Here is an 11,705-nt window from a genome sequence, read left to right on the forward strand (position 1 = left end):
GTAGTTGTCAAATTGAACCTGTCAAATACCAAACATTTCCATTTAATTCAGAGCGCCGCCTCAGCGATATGTTTCCGACCAACAATGTTGCTCGCAACAACATTAGACCAGCAAGTCGAGAAACGCGTAAATTCGGGTACAGACTGTATGTATTACTAACAGTTTAGTAGCTGCCGTCCAGCAGTGGTGTGTAACGAAGTTTCGGATGTGAACGTAGCTGGCAAGACTACAACTGTTTATATTTTAATCTAAAGCTTTACCCTATGCGCGGAAATCCAGTAATCAAGCTTGCAAGTTGTTGTTGATGTTCAAAAATTACAGCAACTTTGAGTTGCGCGGCATTGTGCAGGAGATTCTGAGATCTACTTCCCTCTCGCACGCAAGTAAATTATTGCAAGTTTAGCAAACATTCCTTCCTCATTCCTTTCTACGACCGCTTAGGGCCTTAACGCCCCTTCAATACCCAGCAGCGTAAGTTGGTATTGTTTAGTTTTGTGAAACCCCCTTAGCTGCACTTTATAACATACACGCAATCGAGATCACTCTTGTGGGCTGATTTCGTTTCAGCCCCGTACCACTGCAACATGTATGAATTTCGATTAATCACAACGTGGTGACGCATCCCGGTCAGCCTAGTCCCATACTATGTATATCCAGTTCATAAATCCAACTAAATGGTTACCAATAATACATTTTTCGTCAACTCTATCGTTCGCCATACTAACGGTCTTACAATCGCAATGCAATGCTTTTTTTTCTCTTCCACTCAGCACTCTAACATCTTTTTCCGGTATTATCGGCAGACCGGCAGAAGTTGAATACGGACTTAACTAAGCAGATCAACTCCAACTTAGCAAGTGTGCTAGTGAAGCTCCTAGTGCAAGCAAAAATGGGTATTCGTCACCTGCACACGTTTATGGAAAAGAATGGCGGTTTTTACACTGTGAACATGGAGCATGAAATTCTGTGAGTATTCACCATGGGGCGAGAAACAAAGAATAACCTCGCTGCTAAGACATAATTGAGGACATGTTCATTAACAAAATTTATTTCACTTACGTTCCAGAAAAGCGAAGAAATTCACCGAAAACCCTTTATTGGTAATCGACATGAAGGCGTTGCACGCTATATTTAGTACCGACAAACGTAGCCTACTGTGCGGCAGTCAGTTTTCGGTAGTGGAACATATGGTTGATACGTTTTTCAAACGCCTCACTGATGCTGGTGCTGAACTTGTATTTTATTACGACGGAACACTGAAAATGAACGATAAATGGATCGCTAACCAGAATGAAAAGTACGATCGGATGATCAACATCCTCGACGGAATCGATGCAGAGCCGTCGTTGAAAGAGGCTGCAGACAAGTTCGAACGGACGATACTATACAACACGTGCATCAAGTTGAAGAACATGGCCAAACGGCACGGCAAGTTTATCGTCTCCAAGGACTTGAAATGTGATCAAGCGTTGGCGATTTACGCCACCAAGTTTAAGGCACTGGCGGTCGTTACGCACGACACCGATTTCCTCATTTTCGAGGGCAGGTGGCAGCTGTGGCACGCGAACCATATCGATGTGAACAAGTTGATTACGAAGGCCTACTGCAAGCAGGTGCTACTATGCACGCTTGGTTTGCAGAGGCCTCAGATGGCCATATGGGCAACGTTGGCTGGTAACAGTTTCTTCAAATACGACGAGCTGGTACCCTTTCTAAGCAAGTTTGGTCCAAACAATCAAAAGTTTTATCGATTGGCCGAATATGTGCGACAGTTGCCGCTGCGAAACGGAAAGCTGGATGACGATACGGTACACTCGATACTGGCGCGGGTGTACTGGAACAGACAAGTACCGCCCGAGGCTTACGAGTGGTTTCGGCAAAGTGTTGCCTTCTATCAGCTGGTACGTATGGGCGATCACCCGTTTACGATTATTGTTTATTGGTTTATTACAATCCACCCTTTCTTTCAGGATGAACCATCGAAGGATTCGCAGCAGAACGACGGTGATCCTTTCGCTCACTTACTGGAGGACGAACATTACGTCACCTACAGTATCCTGACCGATAAGCCGCATACCTGTACCATCTTATTCTTTGATTATCGGACGTCCGAGATTGGAAATTATTATGAAATCATCGAACCGATCATTGCACGCATGGCAGGTATACTGCTCTATCATCACAAGGAAGAACGGCAGGACGTAACGCTGGCCATAAAGCGCAATCATCATGAGTCACACTCGGTCGTCACAGTTCCAGCCACGTTCCCTACTGCCATTACACCACCCCCGTTAATTGAGTTGATTTCAAAGGATGAAAGGGTACAGGCCTCGTTGCTCGAGCGTAAACTGCAACTCTGGCGATGGGTTTGTTCCGACGATTTGCTCGACGTGGAACAGTTCAATACCGTGCCACCCGCGTTCATGTGCACGGTACTTACCCTGTACCGCTTGAGACAGTGTGGCGCCATCCGCATATTCGAAGCGGATCTACTTTTGCTCATTGCTCAGCAGCTTTCTAAGGGTGTGTTCGATCTAACGCTGGAACCGTATCCACAGCGCTTGAATCCACGAGCCTTTCGATTGGCATTTGTATTTCAGAATGTGTACCACCATATGGCTCGGGTGGCCAAAGTGCTTGGTCTGTCCGAAGAGTACCGACCGATGACACCATACGATGGACACCGGTTCCACAATATGTATAACGTGTGGACAAGCTTGAAAGTGGAATCAGAGTTCCAATCGATCGGCGACTGGCGTTTTTACAAAAATGCAAATAGCACATGACGTATCGACTGCATGAATCACACGTTCTAGTGTAGTTGCTAAAAACTAGAATAAAAATGTACCAAAAAGCATGTTTTGACACCTTAAAATTTATTTTTATGTTAATTTTTTTTCTTATTTGGTTTTAAACCTAATTTTGGGATAACTGAAGAGAATATACTTTTAAAGATTGTTCGTAATTTTAAACGGTAAAAACATACATTGATGCGTAAACGTTAAACAGACATTTGTTCTCTCTTGAAACTGTGAACGTGAATCTGTCTGGTATTGGAAACGATTCAGTTCATGTTTCGATCCAGTAACTGGTTCTGTAAGGTCGACGAACCATACCGATATTCAGACTAGAAATTCAACGAACCAATTAGTGAAAACATCCGTAGGAAGGATTCGGAAATAGAGTATGAACTACAGCGAAGTTTGCATTTAAGTTAATTTGGTCAGGTTGCAGGACTGTGCAACTAAATTTCAAAGATCCCCTTTCCTATAAAGAATACTCCGAAATTAATGACCTCGAAACCTAATTACAATGAGGTACTTCTAACGACCCCCTAACAGACCTAACACCAAACCAATACTGGTCCTGCCAACATTACATTACCTGTTCTGGTTCAAATGACCTAATGCCGCTCCTGGACCTGATACTGAATCCATAACGGCCGAGGAATCGTTAGGCCGCGGGGCCATGGGGATTCTCAGCGCTCATTTTCTCAAGCACTCATGAGTGCTTTTGAGAAATCCTCGTTCTCAGCGTTTGTCGAATCGGAACAAAATCGGTTTTGAGAATCTTTGAGAATCTTTGAGAAAGTTGACGATGCAGCGATCGGATAACTGAAATATAAGCAATTGAGCTATTTGTTTTTCGATAATCTCTGTGGAAAATGTATTCAATGTTTATAATTGAAAAAAATGCAATCAAAAATATATTTTCTATTTAAAGCTCCAAATAAAGCATGAGTGGCAATATCAGTTTCTCAAAGTGAGAAAAACTGACGACGGCCACGGGCTCGCGTCTGAGAACAAGATTTGAGTGCTTGAGAAACTTAAATGAGTGCTTGAGAATGTTTTCTCAGCTTGAGAAAGCCCCGTGGCCCCGCGGTCTTACTGAACCCACACCGGACCAGGAACCAATACTGGCCATACCGGTCCAAGGGGCTCAATAACATGCCGGTCATGGGTTCAAGCCTAGAATGGACCGTGCCCCTGTAGCAAGGATTGACTATCCGGCTGCGTGGTAATGAATTAAGTCTCGAAAGCCTGTATAGGCCGGCATGTCCGCGTAGGACGTTACGCCAAATAGAAGAAGAGGAACCAAGAACTTATTATGACCCTATACCGGTCCTGGAACCAATCATGACCTCATACCTGCCCTGGAACCTATTATGAAACCATACCGGTCTTGGGACTGATCATGAACCCATACCAGTCCTTGATCCGATCATGAACCACCTATTCAGATATAGCTCCCGATTTCATTCATTTTATGGAATAACGGGACCTGGACCGTTTCGGATTCGTAACGATTATTGAACCTGGTCCTGGTCTGGAACCAGGATACAGTTCCAGTTTCTGTCGACAAACCATACTCAGTGGTAAATGTGCAGCGTAGGAATAGTGTAGGAAGAAGCGTAGGAATTCAGCATAGGAATACAGCGTACGAATTTTACTAGAATTCTTATAGTGATACCGATACCGATACAACGATAGTGATAAAGCGAATTAATAGACAACGATACTGTCCGTTTTGGAGTATGGTTGTGCTTCCATTGGGCAGCTAAGTCGCACTCATTTTGACTTGAGAAGATTCAGTATCGCTGTCTTGGAATCGTACTGGGTAGCATGAAGTCGACCCACAACATGTGCAGTGATGTACGAACTTTGGAACTCTGCAAGAGACAGGGTTTAAATTCAAAATCATGAAGTTCTATCATGATTTTCTTTCATTACAGGTGCACTATAGTACTTTTTCCAAATATATCTAACGCCAGTTTACCAGGGTCCTACAGTTCCATTTTAAGTGTAGATACCTCGTCGAGGGCGGCAATTAAGACTATCCTCGATAATGTTCGCTGAACGACAATTCCCAGCATTTTTGTGGAAAAGCATGGATATCCAACTAACCAACACCAACAGAGCAGGGTATGTATACAACACATGTACCGAAACATACTTTAAATTACCATGCTCATGCTTTATGTAAGGGATCTCCAAACTTTTCAGTTCGCTGTTTCAGTGTTGAGGGCCATCTTTCCGTTGCCTGTTACTAATGCGATCGTTTAAATTTCGTCTTTATAGGAAAATACTAACATGATATACAAAACTTCTATAGCTTTCCAATATTTATGCTTGGTCTACGTCTCTGAATAGCAACAATTACATTTTGTTTAAAAATAGTCACAATAATCAACTATTTCTTTTGACCTTAACAAAGCCGCCAAGGGCCGCATAATAGGCTCCCGAGGGCCGTAGTTTGGAGACCCCTGCTCTATGCAGTGGAGCTTACCGCAATCCCGTATGCGTTACTGCCTTAGGGTCCTTATTTGATTTCCACTTAGGTCTAATCTTTTCGCATTGGGCGCACATCTCCAGCATATAGAACAGGTCGACACGAAAGCATGTGACTGCGGCGTTACATTTCACGACGTAGATCATCTTCTTCGTTTTTGCACGGAATACGAGGCTACACGACCCTCTTTGTTGGATGCAGTCGAGAAACTGGGAAGATATCCTAGTATCCCTATCCGGGAGCCTTCTTAGGATCATATTTGAGTTTTTCAGGGCTAACGAATGAACTATGTAACATTCCTAGAGTAGGACTCTTGTGGCTTGTTGTGTATTGGTGGATCTTTGCCGTTGGCATGTACTTTCACGTTGATGGCATGGGTCGCAGAGGTGCTATGGAAGGATTTGCTCTCTCTCTCTCTCTCTGCACATCTCTCTCTCTCTCTCTCTCTCTGCACATCTCTCTCTCTCTCTTTCTCTCTCTGCACATCTCTCTCTCTCTCTCTCTCTCTCTCTCTCTCTCTCTCTCTCTCTCTCTCTCTCTCTCTGAGCATCTGCACGGTTTTTGCAGCGGGGTGTAGGTTGTGTATCATCATCGTGTGACTAACTCTTTCCATGCTGGCTCAAAGAGTTATGTTTCCCACTCATAATCCATCTGTTTGTCTTTGTGCTACATGTCTAGCGATTTACGTTTGCTTGAGAAGAATGACTATAAGTGTGAATCAGTCCGGTCTGCTACAACTTAAGACAGAAGGCCTTTGCATGGACATGGACCTTGTAAAAATATGAGCTTTAAAAAAGGTCTGCAGTCACAAAGCACCTCAACTCTGCTACCAGAGGCAAGAATGCATAATTAATGATGCCAGCAACCGTCCAAAAGAGCTCTGAAATATGGGTTGGATTAAGACCCCTACAATGCCCAATGGACGTAACTAAACAGACTAGAGCGAACCAGCAATGTTCAATGCTCGTGTTTGCAATCGCGCACAATGTAGTTGCGGTTGTTTATGTTTTAGTCTAAAGATTAATTTCCCATACGTTTAAGGCAAACCAGCAAACAAACTTGCAAATTGTTGTTGATGATCGAAATTTGTAGTGATTTTGAGTCGTTAAAACTTGCCGTGTGAAAATTAGGAAGTTTGAAGGGAATTCCGAGTTGAGGAGCCATCTTTACCCACAAACGAATAAATCCAAAGCGACAAACTAAGCATAAAATCTAGACAGAGTGAGAATAGCATGCTGTACACACTTAAAAATATTTCACGACCTCGGTTAAAAAAACTGCCGAAATCCGAAAAAACCCAGTAGCCGAAAATCAGTACCATTTAAAACTGAAATATCAGTTAAATAAATATTTGAACCGAAACTCGGCAACACAACATGCCGAGCACATACGTTAACACTGCTGTCACTGAGATAATCCGTCAAAATAACCGAGATTTCAGCTTTACTACTTGGATTAGCCGAGGCTCGGTATTCTATCTGTCATTCGCCATTCTGTTAATCTCGTGCTAATGAAACGAAAACCTTTCGGAGTGATGTTGTGATGTAAAATAAAAAATGTAAAAAAAGTGAAAATGAGTCTCTCAGCGTGAAAAAAACGAGAATCAGTAGCGTGCGATCGAGCACAGGTATGGAGCGGGGTTGGGGCTAGGAAACTCCATCAGCGCACGCAACCGGTGCTCTTCAGAGCGTCGCTCGGAGCAGTCCCTATTTAAGGATCAGATGTGGAAGCTAATCCGATTGGTTCAACCTTAGCCAGGCCGTTCAGACTTCCAGGATTCATTTCCGGTCACCTACACGAGGTAAGTATCAACACTCGATCACATGAAATCTAAAAAGGGTTCACTCAGACTTGTTTCACTCTGCCCGCTTTACAGAACCGTGCCAGTTCCAGTGCCCGCTCCCTGTCCGGCTCATTTTCCTGTACCGGTACCACATCCAAACGCTGTGCCCCATCCGGCGGTTGAATCGGCGCCTGTCCCAACGCTTTCCATCACATCAAAAAAACCCATTTGATACGCAAATAAATCACAAAAAAAAAAATGTTTTTATATTTAGCCGAAATCTCGATTTGCTCTAACCGAAAATCTCGGTTAAACGTAAACGTCAAAACAAAATGACATTAACCGAGATGTCGGCAACAGAAATTTAACCGAGATCTTTGCCGAGATCTCAGTTGTGCAGATCTCGGCAAAAATTAACCGAGATTCGGAAAAAAAATTTAAGACTGTAGGTTGGATTTTATTTATCAGCAATTAATCGAAATTCCTCTTAAGCAATACGGCAAAGCCGTCCCTACTGAATAAAAAATCAAAATTCCTCTCTCATTTTCAAAACCACCGATTTGGATTAGGCTCAGTTTAGTACTCCCTGCCATGAAAGTTAAATTGTTTTGTTTTATGCCACCACCGCATCAGCACCACCACAACTTCAACACATAACTTAAACACAAAGTAATCGAGATCACGCTTGCGATCTCCTGAAACCAATCTGCGTCATTTTGGGTTTAACTCCGTACCGCTGGTAAATGTATGGATTTCTCTGCGGTCACGCATTCCGATTAGCTTGGGTTCACATTGCCATTGGAGACCAAAGTAAACATAACGTTTAAACTAAATATTTATCAAAAAATCATTTTTCATCAGCACTTTTGTCCAGTACATTCAGTACTCTAGCGGCTTTTGTCAGTCTTTGGATATCGGCAGTTGCATGGAAGGGAAGTTGCATGGAACACAGGCTTTAATAAACAGATCTGTTATGTGTAGTGTTGGGAATTTCGTTAAAAAAAAGAACGGAACGGAACTAGTTCATTTTTCAAAAAGAACGGAACGTGAGCCTGGGGTGCAAAAGTACCGACCCAGAGCTTAGAAGCCAAACTGTCATCCAGGGAGGGGGGGGGGGTGATTTTATTACTTGTTACAGGACATGAAAAGGCGTTTCTTCAATCTGAAATCATATTTGACACCAAATCTAGATGGGTTCAACCTATGCTCAGTAAGCTGTACCAGCTGTACTAATATAAAGCATGCATTTATTATGTAGCTTTTTTTTAAACTTTTTAGATGCGACGACCATTTTCGGTCAAAGCCTTCCTGTACCACTAATAGGCAAGGCTATCAGTAACTTATTAAATGCCCATAGCAGGATAATCATCCCAGCGTATGGGGGCACGATCCATTCGAGGCTTTTACCCATGCCGATGTTATTGAGTGGTACGAGTTGACGATTGTATCACGAGATTGACTTATTATTTGAATTTCACTTACTATTTAAAACAAATAGTTTTTTTTTTCACATAAATCGTTTACAAGATCACGGCACTCAAACGGTTGTCGAATGGAACAGAATGCATCGAATCGAATGGCCAAATATTGGAATCATGCCGAGTGCCAAGATCAAGTGGATATCGTGGCATACAAAATAAATACATTTTAGTTTTCGTTGTTCATATTCGCATATTATAATACATATTTTCTAACCCGTTCTGCCATATGAGTACAGATTTTAATTTTATGATAGTTATTTGTCTAGTTAAGACAAGCTAAATTATAACAAAAAGTATAATAGATGTTACAAATTGCACCATAATACCAACTGCAACACCATTTTTGGCTTCGCTTATCACGATTTTTATAAACGATACGCGACGAACTACGATGAATATTCCTGTGAGCATGGGAGAGTGCACAAGCAACACATACTGTGTGCGAGAAAAAGTGAACAGTTATCTTGCATGCAGCAAGCAACAGCCGGACAAAGCCGGTTTTTTCAAAGAACGGAACGCACGAACGATAGCACCTTGCTAACAATATTGAAGCGGCAAAGACCGGAACGGAGTGAACAGAAAGAACGAATTGAACGGAACGGAATGAACGGAAAGAACGAAATGAACGGAACGGAATGAACGGAACGGAACGATATTGTATAAAGGATCGGAACAGAACGGCCTACATAAAGAACGGAACTTTTTTACTAGGTTCGGACCGGAACGGCCAACACTAGTTATGTGTTTATAGTAGGCCGATATTTTGTATAACGAATAACTTTCATCATAGTAACATATGATTCACTGTGGTTATAAGTTTCTATCTGAAATAAATTCATTCGGTTCCTAACCGCACAATACGCTGGTTGTTTGCACTACTGCCAATAAGATCAAGTCCAACTTAACAAGTGCTCAGTCGCATTCAAGCATTTCGTCGTAACCCGGTCCACGAAAATGGGTATTCGTCATCTACATACGTTCATGGAAAAGAATGGCGGATTTTACACTGTGAACATGGAGCGTGAAATTCTGTGAGTAATCATCGTGGGGCGAGAGACGAAGAATAACCTCGCTGAAGAACCAAGAATCACATTTCATTCACTTACTTTCCAGCGAAGCGAAGAAATTCACCGAAAACCCCTTATTGGTAATCGACATGAAGGTGTTGCACCCTATATTTGGTACCGACAAACGTAGCCTACTGTGCGGCGGTCAGTTTTCGGTAGTGGAACATATGGCAGATACGTTTTTCAAGCGCCTCACTGATGCTGGTGCTGAACTGGTATTTTATTACGACGGAACACTCAAAATGAACGATAAATGGATCGCTAACCAGAATGAAAAGTACGATCGGATGATCAGCATCCTCGACGGAATCGATGCAGAGCCGTCGTTGAAGGAGGCTGCAGACAAGTTCGAACAGACGATACCATACAACACGTGCATCAAGTTGAAGAACGTGGCCAAACGGCACGGCAAGTTTATTGTCTCCAAGGACTTGAAATGTGATCAAGCGTTGGCGATTTACGCCACCAAGTTTAAGGCACTGGCGGTCGTTACGCACGACACCGATTTCCTCATTTTTGAGGGCAGGTGGCAGCTGTGGCACGCGAACCATATCGATGTGAACAAGTTGATTACGAAGGCCTACTGCAAGCAGGTGCTACTATGCACGCTTGGTTTGCAGTGGCCTCAGATGGCCATATGGGCAACGTTAGCTGGGAACAGTTTCTTCAAATACGACGAGCTGGTACCCTTTCTAAGCGAGTTTGGCCCAAACAATCAAAAGTTTTATCGATTGGCCAAATATGTGCGACAGTTGCCGCTGCGAAACGGAAAGCTGGATGACGATACGGTACACTCGATACTGGCGCGGGTGTACTGGAACAGACAAGTACCGCCCGAGGCTTACGACTGGTTTCGGCAAAGTGTTGCCTTCTATCAGCTGGTACGTATGGGCGATCACCCGTTTACGATTATTGTTTATTGGTTTATTACAATCCACCCTTTCTTTCAGAATGAACCATCGAAGGATTCGCAGCAGAACGACGGTGATCCTTTCGCTCACTTACTGGAGGACGAACATTACGTCACCTACAGTATTCTGACCGATAAGCCGCATACCTGTACCATCTTATTCTTTGATTATCGGACGTCCGAGATTGGAAATTATTATGAAATCATCGAACCGATCATTGCACGCATGGCAGGTATACTGCTCTATCATCACAAGGAAGAACGGCAGGACGTAACGCTGGCCATAAAGCGCAATCATCATGAGTCACACTCGGTCGTCACAGTTCCAGCCACGTTCCCTACTGCCATTACACCACCCCCGTTAATTGAGTTGATTTCAAAGGATGAAAGGGTACAGGCCTCGTTGCTCGAGCGTAAACTGCAACTCTGGCGATGGGTTTGTTCCGACGATTTGCTCGACGTGGAACAGTTCAATACCGTGCCACCCGCGTTCATGTGCACGGTACTTACCCTGTACCGCTTGAGACAGTGTGGCGCCATCCGCATATTCGAAGCGGATCTACTTTTGCTCATTGCTCAGCAGCTTTCTAAGGGTGTGTTCGATCTAACGCTGGAACCGTATCCACAGCGCTTGAATCCACGAGCCTTTCGATTGGCATTTGTATTTCAGAATGTGTACCACCATATGGCTCGGGTGGCCAAAGTGCTTGGTCTGTCCGAAGAGTACCGACCGATGACACCATACGATGGGCACCGGTTCCACAACATGTATAACGTGTGGACAGGCATGAATGTGGAATCAGAATTCCAACCGATTGAAGAATGGCGTTTTTACAAGCATGCAAAATCACACGCCGTACAGAACGAATGACAAGTTTATCCATTAATTGACAACATGAATTCAAAAGGTGACGTGAAAACGTTATAATTAAATTTTGAATCGTGTTTTAATTTGATGTTGAATATTGATGTAAGTTTGCATACCAATTTATATTTTAAAACTACATGAATTAAAAAAAAAACCATTAAAATGCATTTTGGTACTGTTATGTTCATGTTGTTAACTATGAAAGAAATTTTTTACGATCGTTGTGTCCTACCTGTGGGTACAGCCCATGCGGCGTATAAGGTTTCTCGCAATGAAACGGAAACTTTCAAATATCTTTTGGCTGTGA

General features: G+C 43.1%; 2 protein-coding genes across 2 annotated transcripts; both read left to right on the forward strand.

Annotated features, from left to right (window-relative positions):
* The first annotated feature begins 84 nt into the window (after positions 1-84).
* LOC120905158 lies at positions 85-3,196 on the forward strand. The gene is made up of 4 exons (XM_040315985.1): positions 85-145; positions 804-966; positions 1,067-1,901; positions 1,971-3,196. The coding sequence occupies exons 1-4, from the start codon at positions 85-87 to the stop codon at positions 2,784-2,786; spliced, it is 1,875 nt and encodes a 624-aa protein (XP_040171919.1). The 3' UTR covers positions 2,787-3,196.
* A 6,138-nt stretch (positions 3,197-9,334) lies between these two features.
* Positions 9,335-11,562, forward strand: LOC120903425. Its single transcript, XM_040312849.1, has 3 exons — positions 9,335-9,584; positions 9,667-10,501; positions 10,571-11,562. The coding sequence occupies exons 1-3, from the start codon at positions 9,508-9,510 to the stop codon at positions 11,399-11,401; spliced, it is 1,743 nt and encodes a 580-aa protein (XP_040168783.1). The 5' UTR covers positions 9,335-9,507; the 3' UTR covers positions 11,402-11,562.
* Positions 11,563-11,705: the final 143 nt, after the last annotated feature.

This window comes from Anopheles arabiensis, chromosome 3, assembly GCF_016920715.1.
Source record: "Anopheles arabiensis isolate DONGOLA chromosome 3, AaraD3, whole genome shotgun sequence".
Taxonomy (NCBI): Eukaryota; Metazoa; Arthropoda; class Insecta; order Diptera; family Culicidae; genus Anopheles; species Anopheles arabiensis.

Bases quoted from the DNA above. Each gene is read 5' to 3' on its own strand.
- LOC120905158 (XM_040315985.1), top strand. From the start codon at position 85: ATGTTGCTCGCAACAACATTAGACCAGCAAGTCGAGAAACGCGTAAAT. The intron at 146-803 runs GTATGTATTACT...TATTATCGGCAG, and splicing joins CGTAAATTCGGGTACAGACT to ACCGGCAGAAGTTGAATACG. The intron at 967-1,066 runs GTGAGTATTCAC...CTTACGTTCCAG, and splicing joins AACATGGAGCATGAAATTCT to AAAAGCGAAGAAATTCACCG.
- LOC120903425 (XM_040312849.1), top strand. From the start codon at position 9,508: ATGGGTATTCGTCATCTACATACGTTCATGGAAAAGAATGGCGGATTT. The intron at 9,585-9,666 runs GTGAGTAATCAT...CTTACTTTCCAG, and splicing joins AACATGGAGCGTGAAATTCT to CGAAGCGAAGAAATTCACCG. The intron at 10,502-10,570 runs GTACGTATGGGC...CCTTTCTTTCAG, and splicing joins GTGTTGCCTTCTATCAGCTG to AATGAACCATCGAAGGATTC.